Source organism: Rissa tridactyla (genome assembly GCF_028500815.1).
Source record: "Rissa tridactyla isolate bRisTri1 chromosome 24 unlocalized genomic scaffold, bRisTri1.patW.cur.20221130 SUPER_24_unloc_1, whole genome shotgun sequence".
Classification (NCBI taxonomy): Eukaryota; Metazoa; Chordata; class Aves; order Charadriiformes; family Laridae; genus Rissa; species Rissa tridactyla.
Genome location: NW_026529338.1, coordinates 307,050 through 330,417, shown reverse-complemented (window position 1 = coordinate 330,417; position 23,368 = coordinate 307,050). Strand labels below are relative to the sequence as shown.

Here is a 23,368-nt window from a genome sequence, read left to right as displayed (position 1 = left end):
CCACAGCTTTGGGAGAGCGTTGGCTGAGCCACCAATGGCAGCAGCCCAGCAGAATCCCAGACTGGCCGGGGTGGGAAGGGCCCTCTGGAGATCATCTCCTCCAACCCCCGGCCAGAGCAGGGTCACACACAGCAGGTGGCACAGGAACACGTCCAGGCGGGTTTGGGATGTCTCCAGAGACGGAGACTCCCCCACCTCTCTGGGCAGCCTCTGCCAGGGCTCTGCCACCCTCAACGTCAAGAACTTCCTCCTCATGTTTAGGTGGAACTTCCCATGCTCAAGTTTGTGCCCGTTACCTCTTGTCCTGTCCCCGGGCACCACTGAGAAGAGCCTGGCCCCATCCTCCTGACACCCCCCCTTTCAGTATTTATAAGTGTTGATAAGGTCCCCCCTCAGTCGTCTTTTTTCCAGACTGAAGAGCCACAAATCCCTCGGCCTTTCCTCATCAGAGAGATGTTCCATCCCCTCAGCATCTCAGTAGCCCTTTGCTGTCCCCTCTCCAGCAGTTCCCTGTCCCTCTTGACCCGGGGAGCCCAGAACTGGACCCAGCGCTCCAGAAGACCCTTTCAGAGGGCAGCCAGGCGCCAAGTTGACATTTCTATTGGAAAAAAGAGTTCCGGGTTTCTTCAGATATTGTTTTCTCACCCTGCCTCGGCAAAGGCCAGAGGAAACACACCATGATGGCCAGTAAGCACTGAGAAGATAATGAAAGCCGCAGCCTTATCGGGTGTAGAAGGGCATAAGATGTTCTCATCTGCCCAACCACAAGAGTTTCCAGTACAAAGAGAATCACAGAATGGTTTGGGTGGGAAGGGACCTTAAAACTCACCCAGTGCCACCCCCTGCCCTGGGCAGGGACACCTCCCACCAGCCCAGCTTGCTCCAAGCCCCGGCCAACCTGCCCTTGAACCCCTCCAGGGACGGGGCAGCCACAGCTTCTCTGGGCAACCTGGGCCAGGGGCTCACCCCCCTCACAGCAAACAATTTCTTCCTCACATCTCACTTAAATGTCCCTCTTTCAGGTTAAAACCATTCCCCACGTCCCATGGCTCCCCTCCCTGCTCCAGAGTCCCTCCCCAGCTTTCCTGGAGCCCCTTGAGGGACTGGAAGGGGCTCCAAGGTCTCCCCGGAGCCTTCTCTTCTCCAGGCTGACCCCCCCCAGCTCTCTCAGCCCGTCCAAGAGCAGGGGGACGACGCAGCGCACGGATCCCACCACCAACCCCATGGACGCTCCCGTCTGGGCTCCGGGTACCCGACACCACCCCGGGGCGGGCACATGGGCTCCCCTCCCACAGCACCTCCCTCCGCTCTTTCCTACGCCCCGAAACCTTCCCCACCAGGTCACGCACACCCCAAATTCCCCCGGCACCAATCCCGCAGTCACTGAAGCGCTGATCATAGCAAAGGGCAGCTCCACCTTCGCCTGATGCGGAGCTGATTCGCGGGGAAGCGAGAACGAAGCCCTCGCGAAGCCCCCGGTTAAATGCAAAATCAGAAGGTCCAGAATTGAAAATTCTGGAAAATCCTGGCAGATAAGGAACAAAATCCTCAGCAGAGCACAGACAAGAGGGTCTGCCTGGCAAGGGCTTGGTGAAAGGCCCCGGGGAGATGGGGAAGAGCCTGGTTGTGGTGACGCCGACTCATGGCCGTGGGCGCCAGAAAGCAGGCGGTGTGATGGGAGAAAACACCACGACCAAGAAAGACGGGGCAGCTCCGCAAGCCCGGCACCCGCCACGGCACCTTTTCCATCGCGCCGGAGAAGGTGGTGGTGGGGGAAGTTGCTGGCAAGATTTACAGGAGCACGGGAGGCCGAGGCAGCAGGAGAGGGACGTTATTTCGGATCTGCTGGAGAGGAAATGCCAGACGGGAGGAAATAAGAGCAGCTGAGAGAGCACAGGTGACCGAGGGTCACAGCACAGGCACCGCGGAAGGGACGCTTTGAGACGCCAGCTCCTTCCAGCCCCTCGGGCACAGCGACTTACCCACCGCATGGCTCAACTTGAATCCTTCTGGCACGAGCCAGCTGTAGGGGAGCGGCAGGAAAGCACCGGCGCCTCCTCCACGCCAAAGGACGGGCTTCCCGGAGCGTTCCTGTGCGGTTACGTGCCTGCGGGCACACCCTCAACCCGAAAGCACGGAATTACGCTCCCAACCCGAACCAACGCGGCCGAGGCCCCTCGTACCTCGCGCGGCGCGGCCGAGGTTCGCGTCTCACGAAGTTCACTTCTTCCTCTTCGCGCGACGTACGCACACAAGCAGGGCGTAAAACATTTAGAAGAGCAACGAGCCGCTAAAAGAGCGGAGAGACTCTGGAAGCGGGAAACTCGAGCGTATTTCAAGCTTTTAAGGTCTGCCTCGTCCAGAAAGAGCGACAATCCCTTGAAAGGCGCCTTGATCCAATACTCGTGTTTCAAATTCATCTTTACCCTCCTGCTCGGCAACGGCCCCGCACAGCGCCAGGCTGGCGACCGCCTGCAATGGGCGGCCACTGACCACGGCAGCGCAGGGGACGGCTGAGCGGGTCCGCGGGCACCCGGCGCCTCGAGCTCCCTGCGGCTTCAGCGAGGTTTCTGAAGCCGGATTTACCGGTAGAAGCCTTTTCCCCCCCACGCCAGCCTGGAGTTATTCGCAAGGGATAAAGCTGGTTTGGACAAAAGTCGTTACTTGCCTTCTAGGAAACACAAGTCATGGATTTCCCTGCGCAATCCCATCGAACGCCAGCCGGGTCACCAGCGATGGGGATTGGAAACCCCAAATCCATCCCTCTGGGAAGAGGGGACGGTTGCGCTGCCCTCGGCCAGAGCGCGTGGGGCCAGCGAGGACCCGCCAGCACAGCCCTCAGGGGGAAACCGCTGCTTCCTCTTAAACAAAAAACACAAAAGGGGGAAAAAATTGAGGTCTGTTAAACCTTTACTTTTCCCTCGTAACCTCAGGTCTTATTTTCCCCAGGGTGACACAGCCCTGGGAAGATCTGGGCTCATCTTCGAGCGCACCAGTAAGCCACGTGCTGGCCCACAGGCTGTTCCAAGCCTCCCCGGCCCGTGCCCACGTCTCTGCTCTGCCCGGCATCCCGCATCCGACAGCCTTTGTCCGGAGCCGCCCCGGTGCCGAGCTCCGCCACCTCCAGGACAGCAACGGGGAGGGCTCTCTGGGCACGGGAGCCTTAAAAACAAGACCACAACCCGCCTCCCCCCGCCATTACGAAGGGCGAACACAAACCTCTCGCCCGCCCCTGCCCTCCACCCAGGGATGCCGCCTGCGCCGGCCATTCGGTTGCCAAACCCCTTCCCCGAGCGAGCCGGGAGGGGGCGGGGGCGGCAGGGGCCTCGCTTACAGCCCCCTTCGCGTTAAAACGTCCGTGACTGCCAGCGCCATTCTTCACCTTGTCACTTCCCATTATCTTAAACCAAGGGGGCCGCATTCAGGCCGCTCAACTTGGCGAACGGCGAGGGGGCTTCGGAGGGGCCGGGGGAAGGCGAGGGGACGGGCACACACCCACGGCCACCGCGGCACGCAGCGAATGCCCGCCGCAAGCCCAACACGGGGCTCCTGTGCAGCGGAGGGGGAAAAAAATTAAAATAAAGAAAAATAAAAATCAGGCGCTGAGGATTAGTGCTCAAGTTTCTGTAAATCCTTCCAGACCGGCTGGACGCTCTCCAGCTTTTACCTGCAAAGGCTGGAGTGCCCCAAAATCGCTCTTTCTCTCCTCAAAACTGAGCTTTACCTTTTGACTGAGGTTGACGTTTCAATACGGACGCTGCTACCCATCTGCCCAGCAGCGGCCAAGGCAGAAAAAGGCAGGAATCAGCTCGGTCTCCGACGAATCCCCGGCTGCTGCGTCTGCCCCGAGCATCCCAAGAGAGCAGGGGAAAATTTCGGGACCCACCCAGCCGCATCTCGCCCTCCTCGACACTCCTCGCCACCTGCACAATGTCGTACCTGGATCTTTCGGCTCTGTACCCGCACGGCTGCACAATTCCAGCCGCATTCCCTCGATTCTCACCCAGTTCCTACCTTCTGCGGGACTACTGACAAGTTTCTGCCACAAGGAAAAACACGAGAGGTTTTTTCCAGGGCTTTGCTTGAATTTTACTCTTTAAACCAGGCCTATTTTTTACCTCCCTCTGTAAATCCACCCGCCTTAGTTACCACTAGTCCAACTCAGAGGGAGACAGAAAAATCCTTGAAAAATTACCTAAAGCAGATTTTTTTAAATACCTAAAAATATTAAGATTTAAAAGCAGGATGTCATGACAATTTCAGGGCACGGGGAAAATCCCGAGTGCGGAATCGCTCTCACCGCATGGTCTGTCATGACGGACCAGCCCACAGAATCACAGAAAGGTTTGGGTTGGAAGGGACGCTAAAGATCATCCCATTCCACCCCCTGCCCTGGGCAGGGACACCTCCCACCAGCCCAGGTTGCTCCAAGCCCCGGCCAACCTGGCCTTGAACCCCTCCAGGGATGGGGCAGCCACAGCTTCTCTGGGCAACCTGCGACAGGGGCTCATCCCCCTCACAGCAGAGTTTCTTCCCGATATCTCACCTAAATCTCCCTCTTTCAGTGTAAAACCCTTCCCCCTCGTCCCATGGCTCCCCTCCCTGCTCCAGAGTCCCTCCCCAGCTTTCCCGGAGCCCCTTTAGGGACTGGAAGGGGCTGGAAGGTCTCCCCGGAGCCTTCTCTTCTCCAGGCTGAACCCCCCCAGCTCTCTCAGCCTGTCCCCACAGCAGAGGGGCTCCAGCCCTCCCAGCATCTCCAGGGCCTCCTCCAGCCCCGCTCCAACAGTTCCGTGTCCTTCCTGTGCTGAGGGCTCCAGAGCTGGACACAGCACCCCAGGTGGGGTCTCACCAGAGCGGAGCAGAGGGACAGAATCCCCCGCCTTGCGCTGCTGCCCACGCTTCTTTTGATGCGGCCCAGGACGCAGTTGGCTCTCTGGGCTGCCAGCACACGTTGCCTGCTCATGTTGAGCTTCTCACCCACCGGCCCCCCCAAGTCCTTCTCCTCAGGGCTGCTCTCCAGCCATCCTCCGCCCAGCCTGGATTTGTGCCTGGGGTTCCCCTGACCCAGGTGCAGGACCTTGCACTTGGCCTGGTTGAACTTCAGGAGGTTGGCAGGGTCCCGCCTCTACGGCCCGTCCAGGTCCCTCTGGGTGGCATCCCTTCCCTCCAGCGTGTCACCACGCCACACAGCTCGGTGTCATCAGCAAACTCGCTGAGGGTGCCCTTGATCCCACTGTCCATGTCACCGACAAAGATGTCAAACAACGCTGGTCCCAGTACTGACCCCTGAGGAACACCTCGTCACCAGCTTCCATGTGGCCATTGAGCCATTGACTGCAGCCCTTTGAGTGCGGCCATTCAGCCAGTTCCTTATCCACCCAGTGGCCACAGAATCATGGAACTGTCAGGGTTGGAAGGGACCTTAGTTCCAACCCCCCTGCCATGGGCAGGGACACGTCCCACTAGATCGGGTTGCTCAGAGCCCCGTCCAGCCTGGCCTTAAAAACTTCCAGGGATGAGGCTTCCACCCCCTCTCTGGGCAACCTGGGCCAGCGTCTCACCACCCTCACGGTGAAGAACTTCTTCCTAATGGTGGTCCATCCTTCTAATGATGGTCCATCTTCCTAATGATGGTCCATCCATCAAATCCATGCTTTTCCAATTTAGAGACCAGGATGTCGTGCAGGACAGCGTCAAACGCTTTGCCCCTCAGCGTCTACCAGGCCACCCGGCCCCTTCCCCACCTCACCGCGATGCTGCTCCGAGGCGGGGGAAAAAAAACGCCTTTTTCTGCTTTAAGAAGTGCCAAGTGCTCCATAAATCCACACCAAAAGCCGAGTTTGTGCAGTGGCCCTGAGGAGGAAGGACGCACGGACAACGCACAGATGAGCCATGGACTTCTCAGGATAAAGATAACCCCGGGGCGAATTCAGAGTGTGGGGAATACACTTTTCTAGGCCATCTTATATATATTCTGATCACAACGCCCGCCAAAAGGCAAAAGAAGATGAGAGAGGAGGAGGAAGGAAGGCGAAGCACGCAGAAGGAGAAGGGGCTGGGTTGTAACCCGGGGAGACGGCCCTCCACTGCCGCAGGCGGGGAAGAAAGCAGAGAGGGCAGGACCAGAAGGGCAGAAAGCCGACGACAGCCACAAAAAGTGAAGTTTGGAGAAGAAAATAATACTCAAGGGCACGTGGCCCTTTCAAAGAACGCAGGGGCCGTCTCTTCCATGCGACGGCAAAAGGCATTTCTTGACGACGAACCAGCCGCCGAAGCCAATCGCGCCCCTCAAAAATCCAGGCACACGCCACCGGCCACGACGCGGCCGTCCCCGGCTCTCGCAAGGAACAACCCCACGGCCACGAATGCCTTCTCCTCTGCTCTGCCAACATCAGCACGTCCGTCGTCCCCCCCGCCACCACCCTCCGCTTCCTCGGTGGTTAATGGCTTCCCATCCGGGGCTGGCGGGGGGCGTTGGGAAAGATTGCGGGCAGAAAAATTACCCAGGAAAAGGATTCCTCCTCAGCACGGTATCAGAAGCTCACTGGAAGCCAAACAATTAAGCCAATTGTTTTGTTTTGTTTTTTTTTTTCCTCTCTCTCTCATTTAGCTGTTTTGTACACACACAGACTTTCTGCTGCTCCGCTGCCCCCTGCTCTGCTCCGCCGCCGCACCGACGTCACGCCGTCCCCCCGCCAGCCCGGCTCTTCTCTGCTCCCTGTAAAACACATTCTCATTAACCGGAATTAAACCGGCGTTAATCTACCATCACAACCGACGGGCCGTACTAAAGCATTAACTCTTCCCAGCCGGGAGAATCGGTACTTTTCGATCAAGGGGATGTTTTTAGCACCCTGTGGCGCTGCTGAGGATCCGACCTGGGATGCCCGCGGGGCTCTGGATGTGTCCTACGGCCGCGTGGCCCCAGCTGTAAAATGGAAGATTTGCGAATCGGCAAAGAAAAATGAAGTTATTCGAGGTGAGGCAGGGCTCGGGAGCCGCACTCCCCACAGGTCACTCCACCTCCCAACAGACGCAGAATCTCCCCCTGCCACGAGAAGGCACCGAAGCGGGGATGGGACAAGCACCCCGTGACGAGGGACGGAACGCCCTCGGAATACGGAGGATTCGTGGCAAAAATCCTTTGTTTCACCCCCAGCTCAGGGAAACGCGCGGAGGCGGTGGGGGGGAAAGAGGGCTCCGAGCGGGGACTCCTGACTGGGAGCGATCCCGGAGCTGAGTCACTTCACCCCTCCGCTCCCAACCTCCGAACAGCCGAGGGTTAATCAGCTAATTGTTCGTTAGGCAGTTTGAGACCTCCACGTTAAAGAGGAGATAAAAAAAAGCCAATTATTTGAGTCATCTGTTTGGATGGGGAAAGGTATTTGATAATGCAATACAAAGGTGGCAAACAGAGCTTTTATGTGATCCCAAGGGCTCTCGCTGTCCATTTGGTGCCAACACTTTCTCAGCAGGAGACGTACAAGGCTATTTTATCCATAAAGAGCAAAGCAAGCCCTCGGAGAAACGCCTGTGAATCGCAGGCAGCTCCCTCGGCAGCATCCGAGCCCGAATATAAAACCCGCAGCTAAAGACCCTCCCCGGGGGAGCGGGAGTTGGAGCGTTACAGGGAGCAGCTGCTCCAGAGAGGGACCATTTCCACGTGTGGGGGGTTAAGTACAACTAACAGGAGTCAAGGGACGGGGAGCTTTAGGTCAGCCAGCGTGCGCTTTAACGGGAGGCCTCGGAGGGGAAGAGTCAGGGCTACGGGGAGATAAACGCTCGCTTGATTTATTTTCAAAAATTAAATTTGATGGCCCCGTGCTGCCTCGAGACAAACGAGCACCTGCCTCTCCCGCTCCAGCCCTGCCAACCTTTCCACTCGCCTCCCGCCGACCGGGGGTCTCGCTTCCCCCTTGGGCGGGGAGGAAGAGGATTTTAAACTTGAAAGATTTCTACCCCGGAGGGCTAACGGAGTGGGGGGGGGGTTCAAAGCTACAGATGAGTTCACAGCCACTCACGCAGCTCTGCATTCGCTCCCAGCGGGTCTGAAATCCCCCTTGGCTACGATTCTCCCCCCCCGCCACCCGCCCCCCCCTTCCACGTCCCTACCCCTCCCCAAACCAATTTGAATAGGAAATGAACTGTGGCTCTGCGCAGACAATGCTTTATTGTAAAGTTTTTGCTGCCACGCACGGTATAAAAAAACCCAAAAAACCAAAAAAAAAAAACCCCAAACCAAAAACCCCCAAACCTGCCAAGGCACATGTAAACATTCGCAACCGCCCGGCTCCTTCGTAATGAAAAGCTATAAAGAACACCCAGGTGGGAAGCACAATACCACCAGCTAATTAAAGTAACCAATAATATTCCTCCCAGGAATGCGAGAGCATGTTCCGCTCAGTGGGAGAAGCCACTTCTAAAGCCCGTGAACTCGCCTTCCCGGCGGAGCAAACAAAAAAAAGGAGACAAGGCCAGCGAGCCCCGCTGCCGGACACCGCTCCATCGGGGGACACAAAGCCTGGCCAGCGAGCCCCACTGCCGGACACCGCTCCATCGGGGGACACAAAGCCTGGCCAGCGAGCCCCGCTGCCGGACATCACCCCATCGGGGGACACAAAGCCCGGCCAGCGAGTCCCACTGCCGGACATCGCCCCATCGGGGGACACAAAGCCCGGCCAGCGAGTCCCACTGCCGGACATCGCCCCATCAGGGGACACAAAGCCCGGCCAGCGAGCCCCGCTGCCGGACATCGCCCCATCGGGGGACACAAAGCCCGGCCAGCGAGCCCCGCTGCCGGACACCGCTCCATCGGGGGACACAAAGCCCGGCCAGCGAGTCCCACTGCCGGACACCGCCCCATCGGGGGACACAAAGCCCGGCCAGCGAGCCCCGCTGCCGGACATCGCTCCATCGGGGCACACAAAGCCCAGCCTGGGTTTCACCATGAGGGTGGTGAGACACTGGCCCAGGTTGCCCAGAGTGGTGGGAATGGAAGCCCCATCCCTGGAAGTGTTCAAGGCCAGGCTGGACGGGGCTCTGAGCAACCCTATCTAGTGGGAGGGGTTGGAACTAGAAGATCTTTAAGGTCTCTTCCAACCCTGACAATTCTATGATTCTATGAATCTGTAGGGCTGGAGCCAGCCCGGCCACTGGCCCCGGGCAAGCCATTGCCCCACCCACCAGTGGGTCCCCGGGGAGCACAGAGCCAGCTGCGATAGCTGTGAAGGGCTCGGGGCGCTCAGCCTTGGGGGCTTTCGGGGTTTTGCCGAGCCCAGGGGCCATGGCGCAGCCCAGGAGCCGCCTCCTTCCATAAACCCTGGCTTTATTAAGCTGCAGCCACACGATCCCGGCCAGGGAAGGCCACGGCCATAAAGGTTGACAAGGCGTATATTCCTCCTGAAAAATGGGAGCTCCCAGTGACAGGGTTAATGATGTTTGAGCAGCCTCTCACCCTGAGCTCCACATATCCCAGCTTTAATGCGCTGGCCTCCTTCCCCCACCCCCAAAGGGACGGGAGAGGGAAGGAGGGAGGCGGGGAGGGGGGGAAGAACAGCGACCTCCAATGCCAGATATTTTCTACATCAGTGAATTCCCGGGGCCAGCAGAATAAAGCAGAACACTGGTACGTGGAGAAACAGGCAGCAAAGAAAAGAAAAGAAAAAAAAAAAGAAAAAAAAAAAAAGGTCAGATCCATCCCACCCACACCCCCCCCTGCCCCCGAGGAGGAGAGGGGCTCACTGCGGAGGGATGGAGAGAAGCCGAACCTCCCCTGGCTCTTCCCCTTTTCCCGCAGGGAGAGGAGAGGTCTCCATGCCAACACCACCCAGCTGCAGAGCCGGACAATTCTTTCCGCTCCCCGCTATTTCCCAACAGCGCTGCAGCACCGGGCTCGGCGCAGCCCAGAAGAGGAAAAGGCTATTTGTGCGGGGGCAGCGCGCAGGATGTCGGATTCATCTCAGAGCCTATATTTACCCTTTTCTCCCGTTTTTCCCCCCAAAGGTGCTAAATTCATCTTCTCCCCCCCACCCCTCACCCCTCCATTTGCTACATTTAGGCGAGGGATTATCGCAGGGGTGAGCACACCGTTCGCCGGCACACGTTTATCTCCAAGCACGCCCCATGGTGTCCCCCCCCCGGCACGTTCAGCTCCCCCAAGCGCAGCACAGGGAGGGGGTCCCAGCGGGAGACAGAGCAGCGGGAGACAGAGCACGGCTCCAGCTCCTGCCCCACCGACAGCCCCCGCGGCTGGCGCCAGCACGCGAAGGCCGAGCTAAATCCATCGACAGGTAACGAGGACCAGGAGAGGGTTACGCTCAGAACCCTCAGGGGTATATTTCTCTCCTGGAAAAATAAATAGTTTTAAGACCAAATCCATCCCCCTACGAAGCTCATCTCATTTGTACTTCAAAGAGTTATTTCCTACCGGGGAGCTCTGGACGCTTTCTCTTCAGAGAGCTCATTACCTTGGTCTTTACTGACTTGGCTCCTGCCCCCAACAGAAACGTGCACTTCCACAGCGCGAGTCAAACGCCTGAAAACATACCAATTACACCGCCTGCGAAACGGGCTCTCTCCCCTTGTTAAAACCCGGATGAACGAGCTTAAAATCCAATGCCTCCATTCGGCGGCGGTTAAATCTCTCAAAACCATAGCGAGAGTCACACACGCAAAAACAAACAGAGGGGAAGATGAAGGAAACGGTGTTGACAAGGCTCCCCCGGGGTCCGGGGCCCGTGCGCCGCACTAATAACAAGATGTAAAAACCTCAAACGGCACGAAGGCTTTGAGAGGCCACAGCACGCTCCGCGCCGGAGCGCCGGGCTAATCCGGAGGGGCAAAGTGTCCTGGAGGCCGAGGCACCTTACCTTCTTGGAGAGCGAGGAGACATTCAAGCCAAATCTTTGAGCCCTTTCCTTTAATTTATCCATGTTTACCTACAAAGACATAGGAAACAATTCATAATTTAAAAAATAAATAAATAAAAAAATAATAAATCACCGTCACTCAAGAGGGATGGAGAAAAGGCTGCCTCTCGGAACAGACTTGCGCGCAGCGACCAGCCCCGGGGGAGGCTCCGCTGGGCACCATGCTGCCCCGACACCCCGGGCCGCCGGGGAGAACCCGTGTCCCAAAGGAAGCACCAGAAACCACCGATCCGCCCCGTCGCTTCCCCAAACCCACCCCAGGAGACCCCCCCATGCTGACCCCTCCCCGGCACCTTCCCCGCAGCAGCCTGGTCAACACCAACACAAAATAAACCAGCCCGGGAGGCAAATTTGCCAGCGCTTCCCCCAAATTACCACTGCCACCCTGGCTGCCACCGGTTTACGCAGCCATCGCTGCGCCCTCACCCTTCCACGATCCGCGTGTCACATCCAAGCGGATCCCTGCACCAAGCAGCTTCCCAGGAAATCGCCCAAACTGCCTGGTTTTCTAGAGAGGCATCAGCCACTATTACGGCACCTCTTCCTGACGAACACAGACTTTTTGGGCACGCGGTTCCGCAGAGGAAACCCCTGTCCCTCCTCGCAGATGTTCGTGCAAGATCTTCTGTGCCCCCGGCACCAGACAAAGCCAGAGCCTCGCCTGGCGACAGATCTCGGCTTAACTGTTCCACCCATCCTCAACGCAGCACGCAAACACCGAGACACGGAGCCACCCGCCCGCCCGCTGCGAGACTCACAGAATCCCACAGAATCATCCCAGAACGGCTGGGGTGGGAAGGGCCCTCTGGAGATCATCTCCTCCAACCCCCGGCCAGAGCAGGGTCACACACAGCAGGTGGCACAGGAACGCGTCCAGGCGGGTTTGGGATGTCTCCAGAGACGGAGACTCCCCCACCTCTCTGGGCAGCCTCTGCCAGGGCTCTGCCACCCTCAACGTCAACAAGTTCCTCCTCGTGTTGAGATGGAACTTCCCATGCTCAAGTTTGTGCCCGTTACCTCTTGTCCTGACACCGGGCACCACTGAGAAGAGCCTGGCCCCATCCTCCTGCCACCCCCCCTTTCAGTATTTATAAGTGTTGATAAGATCCCCCCTCAGTCATCTTTTTTCCAGACTGAAAGCCCAAATCCCTCGGCCTTTCCTCATCAGAGAGATGTTTCATCCCCTCAGCATCTCGGTAGCCCCTTGCTGTCCCCTCTCCAGCAGTTCCCTGGCCTTCGGTGCCTCCTACTGAGACCTGGAAGGTGGCTGGGCAAAGCGGCACTGGCCATTAAAAGCCGAGTAATTTACTACAGGTCATTCATCGTTTCCATTCCCGAGGCATAATTCAAGCAATTCCAACAAAAACACAGGATGAAAGCCAGGCATATGAAAAAAAAAAAAAAAAACAACAACCAACCAAATATCCACCTTTGTTCCTTTCAGCATTTGATTCTAAAAATCAGCTCATCTGAGAAAACGGGCGCAGGGATGGGAATCTCCCCAGCTGCTGGCAGACATGACGCCCGGCGGGGGCTACGCCGCCAGCCCTCGCTCCGCACACCTTGCTCCCGGACCTTGCAGGTGGTTTATCCCCGTCCGCGGGTAAAACCCTCTTCCTACAAACCGTGACGCGCGTTAAGGGCCTGACGAGCGGCCGGTCAAGAACGAGAAGCGTTTCTTACCGTGGGTTTGCTGTCTGCAGAGAGGCCTGAAACGAGGAGGCAAGAAAAAAAGAAAAGGCAGTTAGAGAACAAAGATGGGGAGCGGCACCTTGGAGGGGCAGCAAAGTCACGGCACTGCCCTGTCCCACCGCAAACTGGGGAAGAACCGCCGTCCCCTCCTCCCCGGCTTCTCTCTCCGCTCGCTACAGAGTCTCCCAGTTTCTTTTTTCACCTTCAAATCCACTTTTCCACCCGCAAACCTGCTGCCGTCCCACCTCGCTAAGTCAGCTATGGCGACGTGACCCGGCATTTTATGAAGCCAAAGGGTGTTTTCAGGGGTACCGCGGGGAAATCTGGCTCGCATCTTCCAGCTGTGCTTGGAAGTAAGAGCCGCTGGGAAAAGCATCTGAGCCACCAAGGGAACAACCTTGTCCTTTTCTTCCCTATTCTACAATTCCCGCTCGGAGCTCCCGGGTGCACTCAGGAAAAGGGAGAGAGGTGAAAACAAAGGTAGTCCCACCGGCAAGTTTTGTGTTTGTTTTTGGGTTTGTTTTTTTTTTTTTCCCCCCAGGAATAATTCAATATTTGCAGTGCGGTCACTCCCTGGATTGCGTCTGCTTCACCTCCTCACCTTTAGTCGAAACCGTGGCCAAACCAAACCTGCCGAAGGCAAACAGAGCTGAGTCAGGGACGGGGGCAAAGAGAAGGTCAGGCAGTACCCGGCGCGTCAACTCCTGGGTGTGAACTTTTCCTTCAAATTCTTTTCCTGAGCGTACTTGAATCAAACTGGTTTGAGGGTAAGATTAACTGGAACACGCTATTATCGGCTAATGGAATTACTGCAGTGGCTCCCGCGCTTCCTCCGTGGGCATTAATTCCCTGCTTTCTCCATAAAACGAAGCCCGAAGTGCAGAAAGCTGGCCGGAGCCCCAGCAGTTCACCATTTTTTTTTTCCTCTTTCTTTACAGAATAACCACGAGAACTGCCAGAAATTTCACCGGTATTTTAGTCTGAGGCACCAGTAAGGAACACATCGAGCGCCCCGCAGTCAGACACGGCCTGAACGTGACACCGGGGTCTCTCCTGCCCACGAGGAGCACCACGTCCCTGCAGGCGTAACGCAGCACGCGTCCCCAAAACCCTCCAGCAAACCTGCCCACAGCTCATTCAGGCTGAGGGAAACAGAATCCCACAGAATCCCAGACTGGCCGGGGTGGGAAGGGCCCTCTGGAGATCATCTCCTCCAACCCCCGGCCAGAGCAGGGTCACACACAGCAGGTGGCACAGGAACGCGTCCAGGCGGGTTTGGGATGTCTCCAGAGACGGAGACTCCCCCACCTCTCTGGGCAGCCTCTGCCAGGGCTCTGCCACCCTCAACGTCAACAAGTTCCTCCTCGTGTTGAGGTGGAACTTCCCATGCTCAAGTTTGTGCCCGTTACCTCTTGTCCTGTCCCCGGCACCACTGAGAAGAGCCTGGCCCCGTCCTCCTGACACCCCCCCTTTCAGTATTTATAAGTGTTGATAAGGTCCCCCCTCAGTCGTCTTTTTTCCAGACTGAAGAGCCCCAAATCCCTCGGCCTTTCCTCATCAGAGAGATGTTCCATCCCCTCAGCATCTCGGTAGCCCTTTGCTGTCCCCTCTCCAGCAGTTCCCTGTCCCTCTTGACCCGGGGAGCCCAGAACTGGACCCAGTGCTCCAGCTGTGGCCTCCCCAGGGCAGAGATGAGGGGGAGGATGACCACACTCTTCTTGATGCCCCCCAGGCTACCGTTGGCCTTCTTGGCCACCAGTGCCCATCGCTGGCTCATGGCCATCCCGTTGTCCCCCAGGACTCCCAGGTCTCTTGCCACCCAGCTGCTCCCCAGCAGGTCACCCCCAACCTGTCCCGCTGCGGGGGGGGTTATTCCTCCCCGGGTGCAGCACCCTGTGCCTGCCCTTGTTGAATTCCATGAGGTTCCTCTTTGCCCAGCTCTCCAACTGTCCAGGTCTCTCTGGATGGCGGCACAGCCTTTCAGTGTGTCAGCCACCCCTCCCAGCTTTGTGTCATCGGCGAACTTGCCGAGGGCGCGCTCTATCCCTTCATCCAGGTCGCTGATGGATACACTGAAGAGGACTGGACCCAGTACTGAGCCCTGGGGAACATCGCTCATCGCTGACCTCCAACTAGACTCTGTGCCCCTATCCGACCCGCAACCTCCGCCTCATCCTCCCGACTCCTCCCCGAGCGCGTTCACCTCACGCCAACACCACCTGTCCCGGAGGCAGAGGTATCCGGAGGGATTTTTCCCCCCGGCGAGAGGAGGGGAACGGCTGCGAGCGTGGACTCACCGAGCTGCCCGCGCCGCCTTCTTGCTCTCCAGGCTGACGGGCACGTTGAAGCGCTCGGCCCTCTTCTGCATTCGCTGGAGGGAGAGAAAAGAAGCAAGCTGAGGAAGAGGGAAGGTTTGAAGGGTACCGGAAGGAGGTTGCGCAGACGCAAACGGCCACCTGCGGCGGGCTGACACTCCAAGGTGCCCCGTTAGACCAGCAGTGGGGAAAAACAGACCCCGCACCCGCAGGTAAAGGGCGAGATGCTGTAGGCACCTTCTTCTCTTTTAAAAAAAAATCCCCGTGCGTTTTTTTTTCCACAGGTTCAATCAGCTATTGGTTTGCTGCATCTAGGAAAGGCTGGACATTATTGCCGTTAGCTGATATTCCTGCAGCACAAGCAAACTCCCCGAGCTGCTCAATAACGTCAGGTCCCGCAGCTTTTAGCTCCGCTTCAAAGGACTTTGGCTCGAGGCACCTTCCCTTGGCTCGGGCCGTCCAAGAAGCCACCGCACAAAGGTGGCCAAAAGGCTCCGTCACCGTTCTGATAAACACAGGACTAATTAAAAAGAAAACTAATAAAAAAGGCACGCCCTTACTCAGCTGCTCAGGGAGTTTTCCTAAGGAAAGGAGACATCCAGAAGAGAACGGCACCAGGGAGTGGCTGGAGCCAGGCGACTGTTTTAAGATGGCGCGAGGCTGTGCTGGAGGCCGGCGCGGCACCACACACCTCGGCCGGGGAAGCCCGATGCCACGGGGAAGGAGCAGCGACCGCAAAGGGAACGGCCCCGACTTCCCTCCAGGAGCGGGCATGACCGGCATCAGCGGATTTGCAAGGAGAGAGGCAAACGAGATTCCCTTTTCTTCCCTGCCCTGAGCAAAAGGGCAAAGAAATATGCTAGAAAAGGGGGTTGGGGGGTGTGGGGTTGTGTTTGTTTTCAGGGAAACTTATTTATTTGGCACAAGCCTTTTCACAAGAGACGGAGGCAATCCGCGCAGTCGGCTCAGCCTGGCAGCCATGGTTTGCCATTAGCAGCACAATTCCAGACAGAACTCAGCTACGTCGGAAGGACCGGACCCGCTGCCCCCGCTGGAGCCCAGGCTTGGAGCTTCCCCGGGCTGGGAAAAAGCTTGGAAACATCGGAAGCGCAAGGGTTTGCGCCTCTGAGTACTCAATCCCCTTAAAAGCTTAAGGGAAATATTTAACATTTTATTATTCCACAAGGGCGCAAAAATGCGTTTGGTGTTTTAAAGGTTAGAGAAACAGATATTATTTTAATGGAAACATTTACTTTAGCCAAAAGCGCAGCGAGGAGCGTAATAAACATTTGCATCAAAACACAAATGTTTAGAAAAGCGGGATTAGGAACACCCACCCCTAATGCTGTCGGCACTGAGGAGCTTTTACTCAACTCAGTCGAAACAATAAAGACAAAAAAAAAACAAACCCGTATCGCTCGGTTCAAGGCACATTTCCTTATTCTTCCCAACACCCTGAAGAACATCCAGAGGAAACACCCGACGAGGCAGCTCCTGAACGGCTGTCGACTACAGCCAGGCCAGGCCAGAACAAAACCCCCGCTGCCCCGGGACCCCCCAGGGGTGACCGGTACGGTCAGGGGGGTGCTCTGCCCCCTTGACAACCCCCCAGACCCACAGCAAGCGACTGGCTGGATTTCGGGCTGGGCTCGCAATTCCATTCCGTTATCCCCGACGGTCGCCTTTCCCAGGAATCGGTCTCCTCGCTTTTTGAACTCCTCTGTACTTCTGGTAACAGCCCACATTAACAGCCTCTGGCGTTCAATTATGCACCGTACGGGAAAAGAATTCCCTTTTATCTTCAAAAACCATCTACGACATAATTTTGCCGAGACCTGATTCGCATTCAATCAAACAGGCTCTGGGGAGACACCCCCCCCGCTGTCCCCACAGTGCTGCCTCCAGATCTGGGGACATCAGGAGGACACGGAGCTGTTGGAGCGGGGCCAGAGGAGGCCCCGGAGATGCTGGGAGGGCTGGAGCCCCTCTGCTGTGGGGACAGGCTGAGAGAGCTGGGGGGGTTCAGCCTGGAGAAGAGAAGGCTCCGGGGAGACCTTCCAGCCCCTTCCAGTCCCTCAAGGGGCTCCAGGAAAGCTGGGGAGGGACTCTGGAGCAGGGAGGGGAGCCATGGGACGAGGGGGAAGGGTTTTAACCTAAAAGAGGGGAGATTTAGGTGAGATGTGAGGAAGAAATTGTTTGCTGTGAGGGTGGTGAGCCCCTGTCGCAGGTTGCCCAGAGAAGCTGTGGCTGCCCCATCCCTGGAGGGGTTCAAGGCCAGGTTGGCCGGGGCTTGGAGCAACCTGGGCTGGTGGGAGGTGTCCCTGCCCAGGGCAGGGGGTGGCACTGGGTGAGCTTTAAGGTCCCTTCCCACCCAAACCATTCTGTGGTTCTATGGCGATTCCATCACTTCCCTAGGTCGGAAGGGGCCTTTAAGATCATCGAATCCAACCATCAACCCAACACTGCCCAAACTACCACTGACCCACGTCTGCCCGGCTTTTAAACACCTCCAGGGATGGCATTTAGGGATTGTAGGGATAGGACAAGGGGTAAGGTTATACATTGAAAGAGGGGAGATTTAGGTGAGATCTGAGGAAGAAGTTCTTGGCTGTGAGGGGGGTGAGCCCCTGGCCCAGGTTGCCCAGAGAAGCTGTGGCTGCCCCATCCCTGGAGGGGCTCAAGGCCAGGCTGGACGGGGCTTGGAGCAACCTGGGCTGGTGGAACTGGGTGAGCTTTAAGGTCCCTCCGAACCCAAATCATTCTGCGATTCTACAAACAAAACCCAAAAAACCCAAAACAAACCCCAAACCAAAAAAAATTTTGGAGAAAAAGAATTTGGAGAAAAACGGAAGGGCAAGAGCCTAACTTCAGCGATTTCGCTTAATGAGCTCTTTAACCAGCTAGGGCCAAGGGCAGCCCCACACCACGGGGGGACGTGGCTCCTCCAGCAACACTCCCAGCTCACATCAGGCCCTGTGTTTCTCCTCATTACTCCCTTGCTGAGGTCATAATCCTCCACTTGCGACATCACCCTGGTTGCTGTGGAAATGATCGTGTCCCAAACAGAAGATTAAAACTCCGAAGTAGGGGCGAACAGCAGGGAGACAAGAATCATGTTTTCATAGTGATTTCTTTCTTATGGAACACCAGCAAAAAAATAAAAGGGGGGCGCGGGAGGGGGGTGGGGTGGGGATTAGAGAACCACAATCGGATTCCTGAAACTCAAAAACTTTCGCAAAGTTTTCCCAGAGGAATCGGCAGCTTCTAAGTGTGTTTGTTTTAAATAAGCCCAGCAAATGTAAGGGACAAAGCCAGAGAAGATAAAGATGAGATGATCTGTTAGCTCCTATCAGTTCCTCCCCGAAGCGAGCCCTCACAAAGCTTTGTAGTTTTACATGTCTGAAGCAACGGGGCTGCAGCAAGTCCCGAGGGACAGGGATGTGCCGCAGCCTGGTGAACTCCATCGGGGAATTTTTCATTGTTGGCAACAGCGGGAAACACACATTTTATACACCAGAGCCATCACTGAGGCGGTTCGAGTCTACCAGCCTTTACCATCCAGAGCCTTTACCATCCCCCTTTGTCTGCGAAGGAATGATGGCCCGGGAACGACGCAGCTTGCGGCTGCTAAGTGGGGAATATTGAGGGAGGGTCAGTGGTGGTTGGTGGGGGAAAGACACGGCAGCAAGGAGAGAGGCGTCAATGGACAATTGAGAGGAACGGGCCTCAAAATCTCCCGGCAAAACGAAACGTGCCACGGGGTCGCCACCCTGCCAGGTCACCCCACAGCCAGTAATATAAAATCAAGGAAAAAAAAAAAAAAATCAAGCGGGTTTACAATGGGAACACTGACACAGCCCCGGCAACACACAAAAGAGACTCTGAACGAAGCAAATAAGGAAACCCACACCTGGGAGGATGCAGTAGCAGAAGGAACCTTACCTCCATCTGCGATATTTCTGATGTTATTTTCACTACCTTCTTTTCCGTAATCCTAGAGGTGTTGGGAAAGAGAGAAACTGGTCAGAGCAGAGCCAGATCACGATGCTAAAGTGAAGTATGAAACTTTTAACCCCAGTCTAGGGTGTACGAGGGGGCAGGAAACACGCAACCCGGTGAAGGTGCAGCCATGGTTCCCCCACAAGCCTAACCAGTGCCTCCAGCGCTCCCAATTCCTCTGGCAACGATGGGAAGCTGGAAAAGACACAAGAACCAGCCCCACTCCCACCCGTGCTCTACAGGCTCGCAGGAACAACCAGTCGTTTAAGGCAAGAGAAACGTTCTCCGATTTGAGCGGGACGCTGCAGATGCGTCTCAAAACACCGGGTGGATATTACAAGCGAGAGGCCGCACGCAGACCTACGCATCCCAGAATAACCCCCTGCCCATCCTACAGCTCTTAACAGTCACATTCAGCTCTTGTTAGAAGCCCAAAGCCTCGACTGCAAGCCCCAAAGAGCTTTATTCCTTTATGGCCCTCAAATACAAAGGGTTGTTCTGTTCTAGTTCATGGGACAGCCACAGGCAACTCTCCCCAGGTCAGCCCCAGCACCCCGCGCCCAGGCTCCATTTCAAACACACACTTCCTGAACAATGTGCGGCTGACAACAGTGGGACCAGTAAAAAGCCCAAACGAAAATATAATGGAGGGGGCGTGCTCCAAAGTTTATGCTCCGAAAACAGAGCTCAGGCTCGAGGGGGGAAAACAAAAGAGGAAGAGACAAAGTTCGGAAGTTCCCAGGCTAAATGAAATAGCATCCTCCTCCTCCAAACAACTCCCATAAAACAGTGGGTCACAGCCAGCCTCATTAAGGTCGCCCATTTAGAAAAATGCCCTGCTTTTGTTCCAGATTCCTGGACAGGTTTCTCATTTTATGCCCTGAAAGGTAGTAATGGTTTAATGGCACTTTCACAGGAAGCAATTCTGCCTGGGAGCTGGGACCTGGCGCTGCCGGCGCTCGGCGGGCACAGGACGCCCCCTCCTGCCCACAAGCCCGGGGCTCGTCCCTTCGAGCCACGGAGGCCAGAGCAGCCACGCAGACGGGAGGGCCGGAGCACGGCATTACCCGACCGGGCTGAGGCAAGGGCCACAATCCCAACTCCAAGGCGCGCTGCGACCTCCTTTCAGCCCAAACTCCAACACGGGGCTGTAGGAAGCCGACGGGCGCCGGCCTTGCACCCCGCGGATTCGCGTTGTTCTACTCAGAAAGGATAGTTACACGTCAGGCGATTTTACAGGAGGCTCTTCCGCTTTGACGGGCGGCTCCACCGGCTTCTGCTCTTCTTCCTGCGGGTCAAGGAGTTGAGAGGAGGTCAGAGAATAAACAGCTGAGCAAGAGAGAAACACCGCGGCGGGGACGTCGGCAGCTCTCTTGGGTTCTCAGCGCTTTAAGAGGGACGCGCCTGCAATCCGGCCCACGCACACTTTGGGGTTCCTGCACCGTGCGTTTATCTCAGCCCGCAAAGGCGAGGCGCGCAGCAAGGAGCAGCGCTGCACGCTCCCAGCCCGGCAGGTCCCAACAGCCGCAGACTCTTCTTTTATCCAAAGTCTAATCCCTCCCCAGAAAGTCTTGAGCTTCACAAGGCGTAGGAAATTATTCGCGAGACGTTCTCCAGCCGCCACGCGGAGCCAAAGAACATTGAAGCTACACCGAACTCGCGCTCGATGCCCGGCATCGATCTGCTGAGACCCATCTCGCTCCTCCCCAAAGACTTTTTGTGAAACTGGGGAGAAAGCTTCCACATCCTCCCCCCGTCCCGGCCAAGTGGTGAAGAGCCTGGCAAGCTGGAAGAATTGGTTTCCGCTGGTGTTTTAGGTACAAAGCGCTTTCCCAGGCTGGATCTCCTCACTCCCCCGCCTCAGAACAACCTCTCCTGCTTTACGGCTCGCTCCCGCAGGCCAGGCAACTTTTTCTAACATGTTCTTTCTTAAAGGCACACCGCGGCCCGCCACATTTGCTGCTCAGCTCAGGACAAAACCACAGTGTGACACGGCGTGAATCCTGCTGCACGGGGACGGAACGACCCCGCTCTGAAGCCGGGAGAACCGCGATGCAGCTGGCGGTAGGTCGCACGCCGCCAGGCAAACCGGAACACCCCGCCGAGACCTCCAGCAGGGCGAGCTGCCCACAGGAACACTTACCTCTATTTCTTCTCCCAGCACATCTTCTTCGTTTGCTTCTTCTTCAGCTGGAAAACAAAACAACAGAGCAATTGCAGCAGTGATATCTTTGGTTTCTCGGATAAAGTCTCCTCTGAGAATTTTACTGGGGAAAGCAGGAAGCGAAGGCAGCTGGAATCACCGAATGGTTTGGGCTGGAAGGGACCTTGAAGCTCATTTGTTCCCCCCCTGCTCTGAGCAGGGACACCCCCCAGAGGTTGCTCCAAGCCCCGTCCAACCTGGCCTTGAACCCCTCCAAGCATGGGGCAGCCACAGCTTCTCGGGGCCGCCCGGGCCAGTGTTATTTTCTTACATTTCCAGGTAAGAGGAGACTCAAATTTATTTCCCACCCCGGTGCAGGAGCTCTTGCTCAGCCACGGATGAGTCAGAACAGACGCAGCATTAGACGCACCGACAACACGTCCCATGCCCTTGTGTTAAACTCCAAGCTTTTAACACGGAGGCATTTGGGCAGAGTTTTCCAGTGAAACCACTCTTCTTTTGGAAGGTTCCTATTTTGAAGTTTCAGGGAGTAACTTGAGGAAATGGGGTATTCCTATCCTTTTGTATAAACTTTAGGATCATGGAATCGTCTAAGCTGGAAGGGACCATTAAGATCGAGTCCAACGATTAACCCAGCACTGCCCAAACCCCCAGACCCACATCTGCCCAGCTTTTAAACCCCCTCCGGGGCTGGTGATTCCACCCCTGCCCTGGGCAGCCTGGTCCAAGGTTCTACAACCCTTTCACAGACTCAGGGAATGGTTTGGGTGGGAAGGGACCTTAAAGCCCACCCAGTGCCACCCCCTGCCCTGGGCAGGGACACCTCCCACCAGCCCAGGTTGCTCCAAGCCCCGGCCAACCTGGCCTTGAGCCCCTCCAGGGATGGGGCAGCCACAGCTTCTCTGGGCAACCAGCGACAGGGGCTCACCCCCCTCACAGCAGAGTTTCTTCCCGATATCTCACCTAAATCTCCCTCTTTCAGTGTAAAACCCTTCCCCCTCGTCCCATGGCTCCCCTCCCTGCTCCAGAGTCCCTCCCCAGCTTTCCTGGAGCCTCTTGAGGGACTGGAAGGGGCTCCAAGGTCTCCCCGGAGCCTTCTCTTCTCCAGGCTGAACCCCCCCAGCTCTCTCAGCCTGTCCCCACAGCAGAGGGGCTCCAGCCCTCTGATCATCTTCGCGGCCCTCTGCAAACTTGTTTCGGTGAAGAAGTTTTTCCTGAGATCCATCCTAAACCTCCCCTGGCCACAACTCGAGGCAGTTTCCTCCTGTCCTTTTCAGGCACCTCAGATATTTTGCACAACATTTTACCCAAAGCAGCCGCTGTGCCCCAACCCACGAGAGGTCGCAGCGAGCCACAGGCCGAGCGGTCGCAGTTCTTACTTTGAATACGCTGTTAGAGCCACGCGCCCAGAGCAGGGGTTCTGCTCTCCCCCAGGGTTCCCACACACACACACCGAGAGCCCCCGGGCCAGCGCCCGCGGAGCCCCGCAGCACCCACCGTGCTCCTCCAGGTACGCCTGGAGCCGGTTGATCAGATCCTGCTTGTTGCCCTTCGCCTCCAGGCCGCGGGCCAGGCACTCCTGCTTCAGCTCGGCCAGCTGCACGACACGAATGAATTAAAAAATTAAGAAGCATGTAAATAAAGGAGACAAATGGATTTTTTTTTTTTTTTTTTTTTTTTTTTTAGGAGCCACGAAGGCCGCTCCCCGCCTCAAACACCCGCCGCGCCCCTGGGCCGCCGGGCGTTAACCCGGGTGACCGGTTACCCCACAGGGCCTGGGGGAGGGTGGCTCTCACAGGCCGGCCCCAGCGAGGAGGCAGCCGCCGGGCGGGGTGAAGGCGGACCCGGGTACGGGGGTGGCGGCCGCGGGCCCCGCGCCGGGCGGAGACCCCCCGGGACGGTCCCCGGGGCGAGGGCAGCCGGCGGGAGTCCAGGACCCCTCCGCTGCCCCGGCCCGGCCAGGCCAGGCCACACTCCCCCGCGGCGGGACGCGAAGCCACGGCGGCCCCGCCGGTACCTTCAGCTTATGGAGCTCCACAGCCTCCGCCGCCATCTTGTCGCCCCCGCAGACCCCGCTGCCAACCCCGCCCCCGCCGAGCGCCTCTCGCCCAATCAGCGCCGCGCTTCCTGGGCCGGCGATTTCAAACCACTTCCCAACATCGCCTCTCGCGAGTGGCCAGGTTTGCCCCCCTTCCCGCGCCTTCCGCCCGCTATTGGCCTGCTAGCGCGCGAGGGGCGGGGCGGCGCTGAGCGACGGGCAGATCAACCAA

General features: G+C 57.3%; 1 protein-coding gene across 5 annotated transcripts in view; it reads right to left on the bottom strand.

Annotated features, from left to right (window-relative positions):
• SARNP (SAP domain containing ribonucleoprotein) overlaps window positions 1-23,212 on the bottom strand; it is a 39,455-nt gene extending 16,243 nt beyond the window's left edge. For 2 of the 5 annotated variants that reach the window (XR_008464038.1, XM_054187165.1), the window contains exons 1-9: window positions 23,116-23,211; window positions 22,596-22,695; window positions 21,078-21,124; window positions 20,155-20,222; window positions 18,878-18,929; window positions 14,918-14,991; window positions 13,222-13,250; window positions 12,612-12,637; window positions 10,869-10,937 (exon numbers count right to left, since the gene is read on the bottom strand). Coding sequence is in view for 4 of the 5 variants with exons in the window: in XM_054187165.1 (XP_054043140.1) it covers window positions 10,869-10,937; window positions 12,612-12,637; window positions 13,222-13,250; window positions 14,918-14,991; window positions 18,878-18,929; window positions 20,155-20,222; window positions 21,078-21,124; window positions 22,596-22,695; window positions 23,116-23,151 (501 nt within the window). In the remaining variant the exon portion in view is untranslated. Of the gene's footprint in view, window positions 1-10,868; window positions 10,938-12,611; window positions 12,638-13,221; window positions 13,251-14,917; window positions 14,992-18,877; window positions 18,930-20,154; window positions 20,223-21,077; window positions 21,125-22,595; window positions 22,696-23,115 lie in introns of all 5 variants that reach the window. The other 3 variants (XM_054187166.1, XM_054187167.1, XM_054187168.1) reach the window with 3 other exon arrangements.
• Window positions 23,213-23,368: the final 156 nt, after the last annotated feature.